Source organism: Natrix helvetica (assembly GCF_964273705.1).
Source record: "Natrix helvetica genome assembly, chromosome: Z".
Lineage (NCBI taxonomy): Eukaryota > Metazoa > Chordata > Lepidosauria > Squamata > Natricidae > Natrix > Natrix helvetica.
This window is the reverse complement of record NC_138554.1, coordinates 16,717,209-16,737,805: the sequence shown is the minus strand read 5'-3', so window position 1 is coordinate 16,737,805 and position 20,597 is coordinate 16,717,209. Positions and strand designations below refer to the sequence as shown.

The 20,597-nt window shown below is 41.0% G+C and overlaps 3 protein-coding genes across 3 annotated transcripts; all 3 read left to right on the top strand.

Annotated features, from left to right (window-relative positions):
• Nucleotides 1–812: 812 nt before the first annotated feature.
• Nucleotides 813–1,742, top strand: LOC309401306 (olfactory receptor 4Q3-like; the record flags this gene model as incomplete). Its single annotated transcript, XM_081970374.1, has 1 exon — nucleotides 813–1,742. The coding sequence occupies one exon, from the start codon at nucleotides 813–815 to the stop codon at nucleotides 1,740–1,742; it is 930 nt and encodes a 309-aa protein (XP_081826500.1).
• Nucleotides 1,743–8,515: 6,773 nt separating this feature from the next.
• On the top strand, nucleotides 8,516–9,586 carry LOC309401305 (olfactory receptor 4Q3-like; the record flags this gene model as incomplete). Its single annotated transcript, XM_081970373.1, has 1 exon — nucleotides 8,516–9,586. The coding sequence occupies one exon, from the start codon at nucleotides 8,516–8,518 to the stop codon at nucleotides 9,584–9,586; it is 1,071 nt and encodes a 356-aa protein (XP_081826499.1).
• A 9,764-nt stretch (nucleotides 9,587–19,350) lies between these two features.
• LOC309401304 (olfactory receptor 4M1-like) lies at nucleotides 19,351–20,331 on the top strand (the record flags this gene model as incomplete). The annotated part of the gene is made up of 1 exon (XM_081970372.1): nucleotides 19,351–20,331. The coding sequence occupies one exon, from the start codon at nucleotides 19,351–19,353 to the stop codon at nucleotides 20,329–20,331; it is 981 nt and encodes a 326-aa protein (XP_081826498.1).
• Nucleotides 20,332–20,597: the final 266 nt, after the last annotated feature.

Genomic DNA, 20,597 nt, shown 5'->3' with positions numbered 1-20,597 from the left:
TTAGTCTCCAGTCCCCTAATCATCCTGGTTGCTCTCCTCTGCACATTTTCTAGAGTCTCAACATCATTTTTTATAGTGTGGTGACCAAAAGTGGATGCAGTATTCTAGGTGTGGTCTTATTGAAGTTTTATAGAGTGGTATTAGTACTTCACTTGATCTTGATTGTATCCCTCTGTTAATGCAGCTAAGGATTGAATTGGCTTTTTTGACTGCCACTACACATTGCTGGCTCATAGTATATTGTATATCATACTGCATATCATACTGCTGCTTGTTCTACTGCTCTGCATTTTTAAGTTTCCAGGCATTTCTGAAATACAAGTGGAAGAGATTCAAGACATGGGTAGATAATTCTCATCTACTTCATTTATTGTTTGGGAAAGGCAAATTACACAACATTATGATTTCTTCAGAAAAAATGTGCTTCACAAGCTAAATATGAAATTCTTTGAAATCAGATTCTTTGTGGTTCTGACCTACAAAACTGGTATAGCTTAATAAAACAAAATTTGGGTGTAAAGGCAGTTGAGAATTTTCTCTCTGGTTCAATGAAAGGTCTGACTGGATTCTCAGTGAGGAAGTGGTGGCTACTAAAAAATTGCAGGACTATAGTTTCAAGAATCCACTGGATCACAGTAACTCAGTCCTCTATAATCGAAGAGAAGAACCAGAGGGATCAGCTAGTAATAGATACTGAAGTTAATATTACTTCTCTTTGTGTCCTATGGCGCTTTGCTGGTTACTGTGAAAATGTGATGGAATTGGCAATAGTAAATAATTGTCTTTTGTATTTGTAAGGTCCTATCACCTTCATGAATGCCTCCAGGGTCACAGAATTCACCTTCTTGGGTCTCTCCGAATCTGGACCAACTCAACTTCTTCTATCTATCCTGGTTACGATGTGTTATACTGCCATCCTGTTGGGAAACCTCCTCATTGTATTGATGGTGCATGTAGATTCACGCCTTCTAAGTTCACCCATGTATTTTTTCTTAGCTAATTTATCCATCCTTGATACTGCTTTGGGTTCCGTAGTTGTTCCCAAGTTGGCAACAGACTTGATCACCCAAAGCAGGACTATCTCATTTGGGGGCTGTATGTCCCAGCTCTTTTTCTTACACTTCTTTGGGGGTTCAGAGATGCTCCTCCTAACCCTCATGGCCTACGATCGCTATGTAGCTATTTGTCATCCACTGACATACACAACCACAATGAACCGTCCACGCTGCATTAGACTCCTGTGTTGGTGTTGGGCTGGAGGACTCCTTCACTCTTCCAGCCAGGTGTTCCTGGTCCTACAGCTGCCATTCTGTGGGCCAAATGAAGTGGATAATTTCTTTTGTGATGTTCCACAGGTAGTCAAATTGGCTTGTGTTGATACCCATGTGACTGAGATACTCATGGTGGCCAACAGTGGCTTACTCTCCCTGGTTTGTTTCATCATCTTGTTGATCTCATATGGCATCATCCTGAGCACGCTTCAAGGTCGCTTCAAGGAAAGTGGAAGGAAGGCTCTGTATACCTGTAGCTCTCACTTGATGGTGGTCAGCCTTTTCTTCCTACCTTGCCTCTTTGTGTACCTTGTTCCCATCTTCAGTACCAGTCTGGACAAGGTGTCTTCCGTATTTTATACCACAATCACTCCTTTCCTTAATCCTATGATATACTCTCTAAGAAATCAAGAAATGAAGGAGGCAATGGGACGGGTGAAGAAGAAATGCATTTTTCCCCAGTGGTCTTAGAAAAATGGGAAACCATGAGTAGGATGCTTCAGAAATCCTTGAAATTTCACAGATTAGCTTTTTAGGAATAATTCTTCTTATGACTAAAGGAGTAATTGCAGAGATGTTCAACACACAAGTCCAAGTTTCCACGTATGATCACTCAAATCCCCCAAGGAGAAGAGGGCAATCTTTCTCAAAGCCAATGTATGTTTGTTTGCGTAGAAAATGTACACAGCTACTCATGTTACATGTGAAAAGCATGGAGCTAACGATGAGGACTATTTAATAAAACCTCTTGTAATCAATCAAAAACAGTATTAGAATTATCATAATATAATAATTAACTCATTATATACCAAACTCAATAGCACACATCACACACAACTATATTCTTCAAGTAAATAGCTGCAGGTAGTCCTCAATGTACAATCACAATTGAGCCCAAAATTTATGTTGCTAAGTGAGAAATTTGTTAAGTGAGTCCTGCCCCATTTTACAACTTTTCCTGCCACATTTGTTAAGTGAATCACTGCAGTTGTTAAATTAGTAACACCGTTGTTAAAGTGATGGTTTGCCCCATTGACTTTGTCAGAAGATTGCAAAGGTGACATTGGGAGGTTGCAACCGTCTTAAAGATGAGTCACCTGTCAAGTATCTGAATGTAAATCACGTGGCCTGGAGTCTGGGGAAGGCTCTGGTGAAGGTTCTGTGTTGGAGGCAGAGAGGGGGCCAGGGCCGTCTGACAGTTATCAGCTGCCTTCAGAGTCAGACATCAGTGAAGCAGAAGAACAGCTGGAGCCTGTTCCCAGTGTGCGCATGCGAAGAGTTGCCAGATGAAGGGAGCGGCTAAAGAACAGGGGTCAACTCGGGAGTAAGGCCAGATGATGAATGGCCCCTCCGAGAGGAAATAAAAGAGGAGCAAATGGGGAGTGGAGCTTGCAGGAGAAGGGTTCATATCCATGACAGTAAAAGCACACTTCCAGAGTCCCAATAGATAATATTGCTAGATCAAAGGAACTGGAGTGTGCCAACCCTGTCAGAACAAACTGTGGCCTGCCCAGTGGATGCCATAGGAAATAAGTGATTCCCCGAAATAACCAGATCTTATGCCATGTAGGTTTTAAGAAGGGCCTGGAAGCAACTGGCAAGCCAGTGCAGTTCACAAAGCAAAGGTATGCCCACCATTGTCTGTGCTGCTGCATACTGGACCAATTGAAGCTTCTAGATGGCCTTCAAGTACAGCCTCATGTACAACATGTCATTAAGGCCTCGGATGACTAAGACAGGAGCAACCATCTTTTTTTTAAAAAAATTTATTTTTCCCTTTCAAATTCATTCACAAATTTACATTCTTATAGGTGCTATTAACATTTATCTCTTAACCATTAATATTTATTGTTATCTACTTACAAATATATAGAATACAGTTTGGGTCAATTTCTTGCCACCCGGTGTCTCAATCTTATTTTGCAACAACCTTGCTCCTTCTATCTTCTCAACCTCCCTTCTCTGCCTTCTTCTTTCCTCCTCTCCTTCTTTCTTCTTCCCCTCTCTTCCCCTCCTTCTCCTCTCTTCTCCTTCTTCTTATCCTCCCTCCTACTCTTGCTTCCCCTCCCTTACTTCCTCTGCTTTAACCTTCCTTCCTTTCCCTCCTCCTCCTCCCTTCTTTCCATTGTTGCCCTTGCTTATTACTTTCTCTGATGGGTTCTCGGGATGGCATTTCAGCCATCCAAACTTTATATTTACATAAAAATAATTTTCTTTGTATAGCATTTTACTTTCCAATAATAAATCTACTTGTACTATTTTTTACTTGTATACTTGTATTTTAACACTTTCCTATCCCCCCCCCAATTTGATAATGTGTCATCTGAGTTGTTTATTTTATGCTTTGTTCCTTTCTCTTTCCATTTATATCTCTTTTCTAAGGATCAACCATCTGAAGGACTTCTGATCTAGAAAAAATTGTAGCTATGGCAAACGAGAAGAAACTGTGCAAAGACTTTTCTGGACACTGTTCATCCAGCAGGAATTGGGAGTCAAAGAAGACCTCAAGAAGATTGTACACTACTCTTAAATGGGGAAGTATTACCCCATCTATGGTTAAAGATGAAAAATTCCTAGCATTCACAGCCACTCGGTCTTGGTCAAACTCAACAGACCAAACTCACATAGCTTGCAAACATTGGGACGGAAGGTTGACCTGGCCTCGGATAAACATAAACAAATGATATTGAATTACAAATCAGTCAATGATCTCACCCAGGTGTTTCATGTAGATTTTGAACATTAGAGGAGGTCAGAAGTGAATCCTGTGGCACCCACAATGAAGAGCCTAGCGAATCACATGTCTCTGCCCTCAACCAATAGCAACTGAAACTAGCCTAGAGGAAGGAATGGCCTCTGTAGAAGCATACCCCCTATTTCGAACCCCCAGAGACAACCCAGTATGATATTGTGGTCCACAAACTTGAAATCCACTGAGAGATCAAGCAGCATAAAGTTGGTTACATCACTTTCATCCTGCTTCTTCCACAGATAATCCACAAATGTAACCAAGACCATGGTCTATACTAAATCCTGGCCTGAATCCCAAATGCAAAAGGTCTGGATAAATCACGTCTTCCAAGGTTCTCATAAATTTCTGAGTAACCACCTTCTCAACAATTGTTTGACTTAATAGGTAAACCAGACAGGAAACACAACTAGATGAGCTAGGCCAGTGGTGTGAAATTCAAGGTCTATGGGGTGTTTAGATCTAGCCCACAGGGCCACCCTGGAAACAGCGGACTGGCCCACGGTGCCTCTGCCAATGAAAGCGGAGCTCCATTTTCACTAGCAGAGGGTTGCTAAAGGCCATCGCAACTGAAAACAAAGTCCAGATGGGCCACGCATGCCCCTCACCCGGGTTCTGTTTTCACTGGCAGAGGGCTGCAGGAGGCCATCATGGCTGAAAACAGAGCCTCAATGAGTGATGTCGAGCTATCACTCCCACCCTAGCCATTCCCCCCAGCTCCTTGAGGTCAAACACAACCCTGATGTGGCCCTCTATTGAATCAAGTTTGACACCCCTGAGCTGGACCAATGGTTATCCAATCTCTTCCTAAAACATTCCAGTGTTGGAACATTCACAACTTCTATTAAATAGCTAATTATACTTTATTTGAATAATTTGCAGTAATGGATTTCCATTTTGATTTTCCTTTGAAATAGAGCCCAAGTATTAACACAAACACAGTCAAAATGATGACACATCCCTATTAAATATGCTTCCTGAGCAGGATGGAGGTCAATATTCAACATTACCTTCTCATTCAGAACTCCGTGAACAAGACTTTCTAAGGTCTAACTACAGGTAGTTCTCAACTTACAACTATAACGGAGCCTGAGATTTCTGTTATATGTCATGATGGTCAAAATCAAGACACCCACAAGGTGTCAATGGGAGGCATGGCTTTGCTTTGCAATCTACACTGTCAAGGAAGTTCCTTCCAGGCTTTTCCTATGACCTATGAAGCCTTACTTGGCATAGGGTCTTGTTACTTGGGAAGATGGCCCAATTTTACAACATTTTTGAGGCAGTTGTTAGGTGATGCTAAAGTTATAAAGTGAAATCATTGTCTTCAACGGGCATTTTTTTTTTTGCCAGAAACCAGAAGTAAGCACTTGTTTCTGGCAATAAACATAAATCGCAGTCATATGACAACAGGATATTGCAAACTGTCATAAATATGGCCAGCTGACAAACATACAAAATGCAATCATATGACTTTTGGGGGTGGGGGAGAAACCAACAAAGGTCATTGGAACTTTAAACATGTGTTGTGTAGGTACTTCTTGGGGGGGGGGCTGTCCATCATAACTGACCAGTTTTAAGTTGAGAGCTACATGTACTTAACCAATACATTTCTATGTTTCGTATAGGAGACAATAGGGAGTCATCCTTTATTTATTTGATTTGTATTCCATTTTTTTAAATATACATATTGCTTCCTATTCCTATTTTTCTCCCAAAGTACAAGAACCTTGCAAGGTATGATGGGCTGAGAAAGAGTGATTTGTCGAGAGTCTTAATGAGTTTCCACTGCTAAGTATAAACTAGAACCTGGGTCTCTCAACTGCCAGTCAAACCCTAGAATCAGTGGTGGGATTCAGCTAGTTTGTGCCACTTCGGGAGAAATGGTTGTTAACTTTCTGAGTAGTTTGGTGAAGTGGCTGTTGGAAGAAATCATTAGAGCAGAGAACCAGTTGTTAAATTATTTGAATCCCACCACTGCCTAGAATCACTGTACCCCATTAACTCTCATCATCCTAAACCACAACATCATTCAGTTGGTTGTATCTATGGGCACATCAAAACAAAAATCCATGTCACCCTCGTCTGTCTCTTTCCTACAGCAATATCTCCCTTTGCTTTTGCAATTATCTGATTTTGATTGGGGACCAGGGAAGGGCCTCAAAAGACAGGCTTCCCCAAGGTTTAATGAGCCTACTGAAATATTTCTTGTGCGTTGCTTGGTGCGGTATAGGCAGGAGAAGCAGGAGTCACACCCTGTCCTTGATTTTCAAAAGAGAGAGGGAGAAAAAAGGTAACCATAGTAGACTTCTCTAGAAACCCATCTGTGGGTATGATCTTTATTACGTCTTGGAGGTTCGCTAAGCAACTAGAATGAGCAGATAACATGAGATTCTCCCACTTGATTTCAGAAAGAAAGTAACTTTGTAGAAGGTAGGTTAGTCCTGAACAAAGCAGGGCTACTAATTCCAATTTAAGAACTTTGGGGTGACTTTGATGTCCAGGGAGGACCTTGCCTGTTTTGGGAAGGAGGTTTGAGGAACTTGAGAACAAGGTTTTGTAAGCTCCATTTCTGCACTAATACTATCCTAAGTCATTAGTTTCTGGCCACTATGGCGAGATGGAGGGATACTTGTTACACAAGCATCTGTAATCATTGTTCAGAAACACTCCTTTTATTCTTTATTTTTTCCTCTTAAACTTCCCTTTATCAATTTCCTTATTCCCTCAAGGGACCACAAAGGTGCTATAAGGCAGGTTAACAATACATCTTGGGAATTAGAGCTGAAATGATGTCTGAGATAGAAGCCATGGACAGTTCGGGAGCCTGAAAGTTGGATGCTTTAAAGGTGGACTTCGCTAGAGACCTTAGGATGGGATGCCAACCCATTGTTTTGTCCATTCTTTGGGGTAACGTGTCAAGTGCAGGAGAAATCAGAAGATTCAGACAGTCCAAATGAGTATAAATATTTATTGCAAGCTTAAGATCTCTACAAGAACCTGAACTATTAACAGTCAAGGGAAATTAGCAGGAGTTACGAATAGAAATGAATTCAGGGTGGGCTGGACTTAGATCTCTTGTAGGTGTGCAGGAACTCACGATTGATGATGTGTTTGACCCTTCCCTCAGGCTCAGCCTGGTCATCTCCTACAGAATAGCTATAAAACAGTGTTAGGTTACTCTCTCTCTCTCTCTCCCCCTCCCTCCCTGCCCTATATTACTTGGTGGAATGAGTGGGATGATATTGAGTATTCTGTTTCTACTGTGCTAGTTGCTCTCATTCTAATATCATAGAAATAGTTTATTGACCTAAGACCTAGTACAGATTTAAAAACAAGCAAGTAAGTAGCTACCCCAAGAGAAGGCAAATCTAAGCATAACAGACATACACACAGACACCTACAGATTTTCTAGCAGACTGCAGCTACATGCCTACTTAACTGGTGCATAATTCTCCCAACACGATTTGCTGACTCCTGATCATTGAGATCAGCTTGCCACACACATTTTTCAAGACTCTGAAAATGATTTGCTACAATGAGTGCGTAAATAAATCTTGACACTCATGCTTCACTTTGTCTCCTGGTCGGAAGTATCATATTGGATATAGGATTGTGTTTTCAGGATTAAGCCAAAAGTCAGATGAATATCTGATCATCAAGAACTATGTATGGCTACACACATGGACTTACATCTAAGACTTTTTTCCCAGTGGGAGTTAATTCCTACTCAGCAGACATGATCTATTTAAAGTGTTATATTTTTCCCTTGAAAAATTCCAAGAAGTGGGTTAGGAAAAAAGCAGAATGAGGATCTAACTTCTACTCACTACTTTCCATAGAGGCTCAGAATCAAGTGATTCCCGCAAAAACCATATCTTAAATGGACTTTGGTTAGCTAGGGAAAGTCATTCATTTTCATCCTTAGCTGGACAATTGTAGGATGCTGCTACTTGGTGGTGAATTCTATAGTAGATTTCTCTGCTTCTTATAATTAGATCATATCAGTGTATGCCACTTGGAGTACTACTGCTGTCATTAGCACTGTTATTTTTTAAAACATCTTCAGATCTCTGAAGTATGGGTGGAAAAGATTCAGGAGATATCTAATTATTCTGTGTTTGAGAAGCTGCTCATGTGAGATTATCTGTGATCTGTCCAGAAAAACATTGTGCTTCATGAGCTGCATGTGAAATGATTCGTTTTGATTCTTCCGGTATGAAAATTGAATAGGTTAATGAATAAATTAATCTATTCTGGGTGGGAGGAAAATTTAGAATCTGCTTTCAGGTTCAGCGGAAGTTCTGGCTTCTTTCTTAGCTGGGAATTGGTAGATTTCCAAAGATTGCAAAGAAATATAGTACCCAGCATCTGCTGACCTATGAAAACTCAGATTTCTATGAATGGACGGGGTAGACATGTGAAAGTCATTCTGGAGAATGTCTTGTAATAGATTCTGAAGTTAATATTGCTTCTCTTTGCACTATGTGGCATCATGGGTTCATTTTATTTCTATACAATTTTTTTCATTGATCCATTTATCAAAGAACTAATAGGAGAAGGTGCTGAAAGTTGCAAAGCTAAACTACTCTTGTTTCCCTTGCAAGGTCCTGGCACCTTCATGAATGCCTCCAGAGTTGCTGAATTCACCTTCTTGGGTCTTTCCAAATCTCGGCCCATCCAACTCCTTCTATCTATCTTAGTCATGCTGTGTTATGCTGCCACACTGTTGGGTAACATTCTCATAATATTGACGGTGCATATAGATCCACGTCTTCTAAAGTTGCCCATGTATTTTTTCTTAGCTAATTTATCCATCATTGATACTGCCTTGGGTTCAGTGGTCGTTCCCAAGGTAGCAACAGACCTGGTCACCTGTGGCAGGACAATCTCATTTGCGGGTTGTATGTCCCAGATCTTCTTCCTACACTTCCTTGGAGGTTCAGAGATGCTCCTCCTGACCCTCATGGCCTACGATCGCTATGTGGCCATTTGCCACCCACTGATATACACAACCACAATGAACCGTCCACGCTGCATTAGACTGTTGTGTTTCTGTTGGGCTGGAGGACTCCTTCACTCTGGCAGCCAGTTGTTCCTGGTCCTGCGGCTGCCATTCTGTGGGCCAAATGAAGTGGACAATTTCTTTTGTGACGTTCCACAGATTGTCAAACTGGCTTGTGTTGACATCCGAGTGACTGAGATACTCATGGTGGCCAATAGTGGTCTGCTGTCCCTGGTGTGCTTCGTCATCTTGCTGATCTCCTATGCCATCATCTTGACCACACTCCAAGGACATTTCAGAGAGAGTGGAGGGAAAGCTCTGTACACCTGCAGCTCTCATTTAATAGTAGTCAGCCTCATTTTTGTACCATGCATTTTTGTGTACCTTGTCCCCCTGTTTAACACCAGTGTGGATAATCTGGCATCCATATTCTACACAATAATCACTCCTCTTCTCAACCCCATCATATATACTTTGAGAAACCGAGATATGAGGGAGGCTATGAGCCAAGTGCAGAAAAAATACATTTTTCCCATTGTTGCACCACAGAAGAAAATATGAGGAATTGGACAACAATTTTTTTGGGGGGGAGGGGGCTGATGGCTCTCTTTTGTTATCTTTTCTGAATACTGCAGGTGAGTATTTCTCGCAGATATGGCAACCCATCTAATTTTTAAAATCTTAATCTGTGCAATTTTATTTTTTTTCCATTTTTAATTTTTTTAAAATATTTTATTAACAAACATATTTTTATATACACACACAAAACTTAGGCGTACAACACATGTACTGTGTAATCTGTGCAATTTTAATGCTTTCATATTTTCATATTTGTTTTAGAACCTGTAGGTTGCCCTGAGTCACTTTACAGGGGAGATGGGTGGCATAGAAAATTTAATAAACAAGCAACCAATCAACCAAAAAAACATACAACAAATCCAGAGTCTCCTGGACTCCATCAGACAGAGCAGATTTAGGGTTTTCTAGAAGTATTTTCCTCCCTTGGAGAATTAGAAATTAATCATGAGAAAACTGTTTGCTGGAAGTCATCATAATTTTTAAAATATATTTTATTTATTCACAATATTGAAATGCATGTAGAATTATCTAAGTGTTGCAAATGATATCTTAATAACAATAATTCAATAAAACAGTATCATTCATCTTTACTTAAATGTGTAATATTCATTTGTTCATATACATTTCCTGGCAATCCTAGATTTCATTAATAGAGCGATAGAATCAAGATCACACGAAGTTCTAATACTACTTTATAAAGCCTTAAAAAGACCCTACTTGGAATACTGCATCCAGTTCTGGTCACTACAATATAAAAAAAAAGTGATTGAAACTCTGGAAAGAGTGCCAAGAAGGCCAATAAAGATGATTAGAGGGCTGGAGGCAAAAAAATAAAAATAAAAAGAACAGTTGCAGGAATTTTATATGTCTAGTCGAGTGAGAAGAACGACTAGGGGAGATGTGATAGCAATGTTCTAATATTTGAACTGCTCCTAGAAAGACAAATGGGTCAAACTATTTTCCAAAGCATCAGAAGGTAAGGCAAAAAAACAATTGATGGAAACAAAAAAAAAGAAGCAACCTAAAACTAAGGAGAAATTTCCTAATAGGGAGAGCAATCAACCAATGGAATGGCTTGCCTTCAGAAATGGTCGGTGCTCCAATACGGCAGTCTTTCAGAAAGAGATGGGAGTGGACAACCGTTTCTCTGAATGGGCATAGGTCAGGCCTGTCAAACTGGTGGCCCATGGGGCGGAGGCATCATGCACAGGCCACACCCACCCTGCTCTACAAGGGCAAAAAATGTTGTGATATGGCACAATATGTCACATGATGCAATTGCGTTTGACACCCATGGAATAGCTTGTCCTGTTTGAGTAGGGGGTTGGATTTTAGATGACCTCCAATGTCCCTTCCAATTTTGTTGCTTTTTATTCCATGTCAACATTTTGCTTTGCAATACCAAGAAGAGACTTATCGTCTATGGAGATTCTAAGTTATCCAGGTCATTCATGGTTGTCCCAAAGATGCTTTTTCAAGAGGCAACTGGACTATCTGGTTTTTCCTTGAAGACGTTTCGCTTCTCATCCAAGAAGCTTCTTCAGTCCTACAACACAGTTCCAAGAAGGCTCCACACTCATTTGTACCACTCAGTTGACCCTGATGACACAGATAAACCTCTGGGGTGTGTGGGGGATCTTAACGACTCACTTGACAAACTTGAACATTGGGCACTATCTAATAAAATGAAATTCAATGGTGAAAAGAGTAAGGTTCTACATTTAGGCAACAAAAACGGAATGCACAGGTACAGTATAGATGGTACCGTGCTCAATAGTAGTAACTGTGAGAGGGATCTTGGAGTTCTAGTGGACAACCATTTAAATATGAGCCAGCAGTGTGCAGCAGCTGCCAAAAAAGCCAACACAGTTCTAGGCTGCATCAACAGAGGGATAGAATCAAGATCACGTGAAGTGTTAATACCACTTTATAATGCCTTGGTAAGGCCACACTTGGAATACGGCATTCAGTCCTGGTCGCCATGATGTAAAAAAGATGTGGAGACTCTAGAAAGAGTGCAGAGAAGAGCAACAAAGATGATTAGGGGACTGGAGACTAAAACATATGAAGAACGGTTGCAGGAACTGGGTATGTCTAGCTTAAGAGAAAGAAGGACTAGGGGAGACATGATAGCAGTGTTCCAATATCTCAGGGGTTGCCACAAAGAAGAGGGAGTCAAGCTGTTCTCCAAGGCACCTGTGGACAGAACAAGAAGCAATGGGTGGAAACTAATCAAGGAGAGAAGCAACTTAGAACTGAGGAGAAACTTCCTGACAGTTAGAACAATTAATCAGTGGAACAGCTTGCCTCCAGAAGTTGTGAATGCCCCAACACTGGAAGTCTTTAAGAAGATGTTGGATAGCCATTTGTCTGGAACGGTATAGGGTTTCCTGCCTAGGCAGGGGGTTGGACTAGAAGACCTCCAAGGTCCCTTCCAACTCTACTATTGTATTGTATTGTACTAAAATAATGCAAATGACCAGCTGTCTGCAAGAAGTATAAATCTTTCCATTCCCCACTATCCAGTCAGAGCTGAAGAAGTTTCTTGGATGTGAAATGTCTTCCACAAAAAACCAGAAAGTCCAGTTGCCTCCTGAAAAAGCACCTTTAGGACAAGAAGAGACTTGTCATGCAATGTCTGAATCCTTGACTCTAACAGACCTTTCAGAAGATACTTCACCCTGAATGGCAAGGATAATTTTTTTTGGAAAGTCATATCATAACTATGGGGCCATTCCCAAAAGATCCTGTTCCTCATGATGCTCTGAATTTGTGTGTGTGTGTGTGTGTGTGTGTGTGTGTGTGTGTGTGTGTTTTGCATGCCTCAAATCAGTTTTGACTCCTGAGGGCAAGACCATTTCCTTCCTAATTGGGTCAAAGTCATCCTATTGGCTCCCATGTCTAAGGTAACACTAGCTTGGGTATCCCTTTCTCTCAGGGATACTCAGCTCAAGACAGAGTCTTCTCCAGGCCAGAGCAAGGCTATCTCTGCTTGTACATCTCATATCATGATAGTAAATTTGAGTTTTGATTCCTTGCATCTACATCTATCCCCATCCTTTCTACAGCTTTCCCTTGGATGAAGCAGCTTCTATTCTCTACAGAGTCACTACAACTGTCCTGAATCCTTTCATTTATACCCCGGGGAATCAAGATTTGAAAGTGGCTTTGGAAAAGCTCAAGGAAAATTTACCCTCTGTCTCTGGACATGTCCTTTTCATTCAGGAAAGTCCAATCACTTTGATTAAAATGACGTGAAGGGTAGATACATATCACGGGAATGTTAATAGCCAATACTTGTAAGTCCACTGCATGAAAAGTCATTGGGATCCACCTAAATTATTTTCTATTTGAAAGGAAAGTGAGCAAGAAGTGCTATAAACTTTCCATTTTCCAGTATGTCTGGTTGGAGAATTCTGGGAGTCAAAGTTCTTAAAGTTGCCCAGTTAAGAATCTGTGATGTAGACATTTTATGCACCAAATCAAGGGAACTGCTGCTTATCAAAGCATATGCTTTAAATAAAAAAAAAGAAAAGAAATGGCTAGTCAGAAAACCTGCTACCAAACTCCTGATTTTCTTTTGACACCACAGGCATGGTCTCTACCTACAAGGAAAGCTGATGATTGAGTATAGATGCAGCATTATTAGGAAAGAAGGATGTATATTGTCCTTGCTCTGTTCTTAATTGTCACTGATATGAGTTAAGGTAAAGGTAAAGGTTCCCTTTGCACATATGTGCTAGTTGTTCCTGACTCTAGGGGGCGGGGCTAATCTCCATTTCAAAGCCGAAGAGCCAGCACTGTCCAAAGACATCTCCATGGTCATGTGGCCAACATGACTAAAGGCCGAAGGTGCATAGAACGCTGTTACCTTCCCGCCAAAGGTGGTTCCTATTTTTCTACTTGCATTTTTACTGTGTTTTCAAACTGCTAGGTTGGCAGAAGCTGGGACAAGTAACGGGAGCTCACTCCGTTACGCAGTGCTAGGGATTCGAACCGCTGACCTTCTGATCGACAAGCTCAGTATCTTAGCCACTGAGCCACCACATCCCTAATGAAATGAGTTACTTTCTCACAAATCCAGAGGCAGGGAAGAAATACATTTGACTCACAGAGTTATGTACATGTATTTACTTAGTCTTTTTTTCAAACCAATACACTTGAGTCCTCTCATTTGCCTTTTTCTGTAATTTGAAGGAAAGAGGTGTAGTGGTTAGGGCACCAGGGTAGAAACCAGGAGATCACGAGTCCTAGACCCACTTGAGGTAGAAAGCCATCTGGGTGACCTTGGGCTAGACACTTTCTCTCAGCCCTAAAAAGAAGGCAATGACAAATTACCCCTGAAAAACCCTTCAGTGGCCCATAAGATTTCCCAGACATTACTTACAATATTGGCCTGGCCATCTCAATAGAAGTATTTAGCCAGTATTTATTATCTAAGCAGGGCTGGGCATAGTTAGTATTGAAAGGGTGATCAGCAATAAGCAGTAAGATAGACTAAGGTAAAGATAAAGGTTCCCCTCGCACATATGCGCTAGTTGTTCCCAACTTTAGGGGGTGGTACTTATCTCCATTTCAAAGCCGAAAGCCAGTGCTGTTTGAAGATGTCTCCATAGTCATGTGGTTGGCATGACTTAAACGCCGAAGGCGCCTGGAATGCTATTACCTTCCCACCAAAGGTGGTTCCTATGTTTCTACTTGCATGTTTACGTGCTTTTGAACTGCTAGGTTGGCAGAAGCTGGGACAAGTAACGGGAGCTCACTCCATTGCGCGGCACTAGGGATTCGAACTGCTGAACTGCCAACCTTTCTGATCGACAAGCTCAGATCTTAGCTACTGAGCCACCATATCCCTCTAACATAGACTAGGAGATAACAATTCCTCCCCAAAGAAAAGCATTTAAAAATCAATTCTGTACTGTTATCAATACATGGACATGTTCATGAAGTTATCAAGAGTTGAGCTTGATTTGAAGGAGACTTCCCTTTTCTTAAAGTATTGCTCACTGCTGCATAATAACTCGGCATCTTACTGGACATTTGTTCTTACTGGACATTTGTTCTTTTTTTTAAAAAAAGTGGACAGTAAATGATATTAAAGGTACATGGTTTGAGGTGATGGGGATTATAGGAAAGCCACTTACTGCAGATTGGATTATTTGTTCTTCATATTTTTGAGATTCTTGGTCACATTTGGGCATCTTGATGGGAGTGGACACAAAATATGACCCAAAATAGTTCACTAGTTTCTTTTTAAAAAAAGTAATTTATTGGTGAAGCTCTTCCTACCGGAGCTGTGGGGGCACAGTGGTTAGAATGCATTAACCCAGGCCGACCCTGCCTACTGTCAGCAGTTCAATCCTGACCAGCTTAAGATTGACTCAGCCTTCCATCCTTCCGAGGTTGGTAAAATGAGGACCCAGATTGTTGGGGGCCAGAGGCTGATTCTGTAAACCTGCTTAGAGAGGGCTGTAAAAGCACTATGAAGTGATATATAAGTCTAAGAGCTCTGGCTATGGTTAGTACTACCTAATGATGATGAAATTGCTTCCTATCAGTGACGTGCGGTCAGGGGAGGCAGGGGAGGCAGAGCCTCACCGCTCTCATCATGAAAATAAAAAAAAAGGGAAAAGGCGCTGAGGACCCTTCTACACACGTGGTCCGGGAATGGGACCACGTGTGCAGGAGGCTCCTCTAGCTTCAGCCTCCCTCCTGCACAGGTGGTCCCATTCCCCGCCTTCCTGAGTCAACATGATGGGGACTGCGGCTCGCGCTGATGACATCACCAGCCTCACCAGCCATAAACCTCACCGCACGTCACTGCTTCCTATCACCCTAGCTTTTATTTTGTCTTTGTGAGAGGATAGATAGGTATGTTCCCCAAAAAGCACTGTAGTCTGTCTGCAGGTGTATAAGACCCTTAGAACTGTTCTTGCAATCAAACATGGTTCTAGAATCCAGGGCTTTGTTTTACAGATTACTTACTTACTTCCAGTGGAGGTATTCAGCTGGTTAGGACCAGTTCAGGCAAACTGATAGTGGCAACCTGCAGCTGGGCCCACTCACCCACCCCGGTGCCATACTGTCCTATTTAGCCACGTTTTCTATGTCACGTGCATGCATGAAAGCTGTGCATGTGAGCAAAGTGCATGCACAGAAAGCTGCGCATATGCGCAGGTGTGTGCTCCCATTTTCGATGCACGGTGAACTGGTGGTAAAATTATGTGAAACTCACCTCTGCCTACTTTCTTCCTAAAACTGCAGTTAAATATAAGAGATGTAGAAAACCTCATGGTGTCAGGACTGCAGCCATCTTTTCTTTTAGGTTTTGGCCTGCCGTACTTTCTATTATTCTGCTATGCATTTTCTATTGTGGGAAAATGGGAGGGGGGGTTGTAAGGAGTCACATACTATGTAGTCACAACAAAATTCTTTCTAGAAAGCCAAGGTCATCCTTTATCTCTGAACTTGACCAGAACTGGATGGGTGGAACTACCAGCATGGCAGTGGGAGATTGGACCATGTGATGGGCTTGTGGGTGTGGGGACAAGATCTTGAACTTTTAACTGGGTGGGGAAAACCAGGAAGCTTTCAGATTCAGGTTTTCCCAGATGTGCCAAGGTGGCTCTCTTAATAAATTGGAACTTTGAGCAATACTTTGCCTTGGACTCTAATTTACTTTTGGATGCTATTTGGAACCCTGACACATGGTTTTGAAGGGAATAGTTGCAAGTCTTCATCTAATATTGCCACCTCAAATCAGGAGCTGTTTTCTAGCTTCTCATGCAGATAGCCTTCCTTCCTTCCTTCCTTCCTTCCTTCCTTCCTTCCTTCCTTCCTTCCTTCCTTTTCTACTCCCTTTTAATCTGGATCCCTGAAACTGGAAAGTGAAGCTAAAAATGGAATGCTTCCTTAAAGACCATAAAAATCTAAACACAAGAGAGAGAAAAATGTTTGTGGTCCTATATTTTTCCCTCTAAGGACTTCAATCTGAGAAAGGTCATTTTGGTTTTTCCAAGGTTAGGACTGGTCAAGGGTATTTTTGACTTTGCTCCTGAACTTTCCCTTGTGGACAAGAACCATGATATGGCATGGTACTTGTATGGCTACAATGACATTTCTGTAAATACCATGACAAAATAAGAGAACAACAGAGTTGGAAAGGAGCATGAAGGATTCCAAGCCCAACTCTTGTTCAATCAGTAGTTCCTATAGAATTCTAGACAAATTGCTGTCTGATCTCTTCTTAAAAACACCCAATGATGGCGCACCCACAGCTTCTGGAGGCAAGCCATTCCACTGATTAATTGTTGTCAATAAATGTCAATTTAGTTCTAAGTTGGATCTCTCATGATAAGTTTCTGTCTGTTACTTTTGACCTGCCTTTAGGTGCTGTGGAGAATAGGTTGACCCCCTGTTCTGTATGGCAACCTCTCATATAGACATCATGTCATCATTGACATGTTTTTTCTATGGCATTTGATTTCATACATTATACAGGTATTAACATAATTTTAAAAAACTTGAAAATGCAAAACAAAATAGACAGGAGTACAGATAACAAGGAACACATCAATGTCCTTTAATCTCAGCATGTTGCTCACAAACCCCTCATATTGTTCAGCTCTGAGTATAACCTTTAGACTCATCTGGGGACCTCCTTAAAACTTTGCCTTCTTCATCCCTCAAGGGAAAGAAGCAAGTCGCACTTTTAATGATTCCCCACAGAATTCACATATCTTCGAATTGTCTACCGTAATTCCTTAAGTGTTGCCTGAGCCCAGATCCTTAAGCTATTATGTTGTTGCATTTTGTAGATCAATCTATATGTTGTTGAGAAGATGGTCCTCTCAGAGCAGCCGATCCTTTTCTGGTAGAAGGAGGTTGCTTCCTCTCTTCAACTTTGTTGCTGGTAGGTATTACTAAAACTTTATTAATCACAATAAATGGAGCTGTGACTCATTGATATCAGATACGCCTTTATTTCCCAATAGCCGTTTACCTCACAGAGAATGTTCCATGCATGCAATAGGACATAACTGTCTTTAAAAGTTTATTTATCTATTGGGATTTATCAAACAAAAATGAGAACAAGAGTAAGAGAAAAATACAGTGACAGGGACAATAGGCACATTAGTGCACTTATGCACACACACCCCTCTGCTGACCACAAATATGAATTGGGTCCACAGAAGTCAATTTGTGAGTGAAACTACAGGTACTACATAAATGTAAATCAGAAGGTCACAGCATTGCAAATATAATGAAAGCTTCAAATATGTGTGTGTGTGTGTGGATTGTCACAATTCTATCCTGTCATTAACATTTAACACAATGTTTAAAAACTGAACCCCCTCTGCTGACCACAAATATGAATTGGGTCCAGAATTGGATTGTCACAATTCTATCCTGTCATCAACATTTAACACAATGTTTAAAAACTGAACCCCCTCTGCTGACCACAAATATGAATTGGGTCCACAGAAGTCAATTTGTGACTGAAACTGTGAAAATTTGTAGCTGAGACAACTAAATCAGATACAGCATTCCAGACTTTGACAATTCTACTAGACAAATCATATTTTTACTGTCAACTTTAGAATGATTTACATTGTGTTTAAAGCGGTTATTCGTACATGTATTATTGCGATTAAAACAGAAAAAGTCATTTACATGTAAAATATCACTACGTATAATTTTGCATGACATGCCCAGGTCTGGCGGCAAGTGACTCAGTTCTAAGTTATCCAAACCGAGAATTTCAAGCCTAGTAGCATAGGAAATTCTATTGTGTACGGAAGAGTGTGAGACTTTTCTCGTGAAATACTCCTGAACCCGCTCAATTGTACTGATGTCAGATATATGGTGGGAATTCCAAACAGTTGAACAATACTCTAAGATTGGTCTAGCATACGTAAGTTTTATAAGCTCTAATTCGCAATACAATGTTTCCAGGAAAAAAAGCTTCAAAAAATTACGTTTACAACTCTTAATGCTTTTTTTTAGCAACAGTGAGCTTTGGAGCATAAATCATCAGAGATAAGTACATCTAGGTCCTTTACAAAGTGAGAGTCACCTGCTAGATCAATGCCACTTAGTTTATACGTGACATTCTGATTACCTTTACCAATATGTAAGACAGAGCATTTATTAATTGAAATTTGAAGTTGCCAAATAGATGACCATTCAGACACATAGTCGAGATCACTTTGCAAAACAACAGAATTATTTGTATTTGCTTATTTCCCAACTCTAATCCCTCCCCATGAAATAATTGCCTTATTCTATGAGGGTACTACATAAATGTAAATTAGAAGGTCACAGCATTGCAAATATAATGAAAGCTTCAAATAGGGGGGGGGGATTGTCACAATTCTATCCTGTCATCAACATTTAACACAATGTTTAAAAACTGAATTGCTTACTATCTCCTATAATATTGTTCTTTTCCTTCTTCTTTTTTTCTTCCCCTCCTCTTCCATGGTTTATGTTTGTTTTTGGTTTCTTCTTCTTCCTTTATTTCAGCAAATGTTTCCCAGGGAATCTACCTTTCATAAAGTAGCAGAAGGTAAAATTATTGGAGACGTATGTGAATTATTCTGTCCTTATGTCAGTCCTTTGTCTTATTAATTCAGTTGATCAGTTTCTTATTTCCCACTCTTTTCCCCGCCATCTATTCACTTTTGCTGGGTTTTAATTTTGTAATCCAGAAATTGAACACTGGAACAAGAGTGGTTGAATCTGTGATGGTAGAGTCACCTTCTGCCCCATCTCACCCACCATCGACGGGAGTGAAGAACAGTTCTTACGTGACTGAGTTCATACTGATGGGTCTGTCCCACGAACGTGGCATCCAGCTTTTTCTCTTTGCTCTCTTCCTCATCTTTTATCTCATCGTCTTACCAAGCAATGTGCTGATTATTATTACCATCCGAGGAGATGCACACCTCAACTCCCCCATGTATTTTCTGTTAGCCAACCTGGCTTTTTTGGACATCTGGTATTCCTCCATCACTGCACCCAAGATGTTGGTTGACTTCTTCGCCGAGCGCAAAGTCATTTCTTTCGGGGGCTGCATTGCTCAGCTTTTCTTCCTCCATTTTGTGGGGGCTGCAGAGATGTTCCTACTCACCATCATGGCTTACGATCGCTATGTCGCCATCTGCAAGCCTTTGCATTACTCAGTCCAGATGAGCCGAAGACTTTGCATAATATTAGTGGTGGCTTCGTGGGCTGGAGGTTTTATCCATTCCTTGATCCAGGTTGTTCTAATTATCCGCCTCCCATTCTGTGGGCCTAATGAACTGGACAATTATTTCTGTGACATCACGCAAGTGCTGAGGATCACCTGTACTGATTCCTTCAGGGAAGAGATGGTCATGATCTTCAGCAGTGGTCTGATTTCTGTGGTCTGCTTTGTGGCACTGTTGATTTCCTATGCCTTCTTGCTGAGTGTGCTTAGGAAGAATGTGGGCGAACCAGCTAGCAAAGTTCTCTCCACCTGCTATTCTCACATCACCATTGTCGTTTTCATGTTTGGTCCTGCCATCTACATCTATGCCCGTCCTTTTGATGAATATGCACCTGACAAAGTGGTCTCTGTCTTCCATACCATCATATTTCCCCTTCTCAACCCCATCATTTATACCCTCCGGAACAAGGAAATAACGACCGCCATGAAAAAGATGGTTCTTCAATACCTCCTCTGCAGGAAACATGTAATATGATGTCTATGGATATTCTCAATCATCCAGGTCATGGTTGTCCCGAAGGTGCTTTTTCAAGAGCCAACAGGACTTTCTGGAGCTGAAGAAGCTTCTTGGATGAGAAGCGAACCATCTTCAAAGAAAAACCAGAAAGTCCAGTTGCCTCTCGAAAAAGCATCTTTGGGACGTATAAGACGATATATTTACCCATTTTGTGGATTTATAAATTGCATTCCTGTTTACCAGGCTGATAGCAAATAGTACTTAAACTCTGAAAAACCATGCAA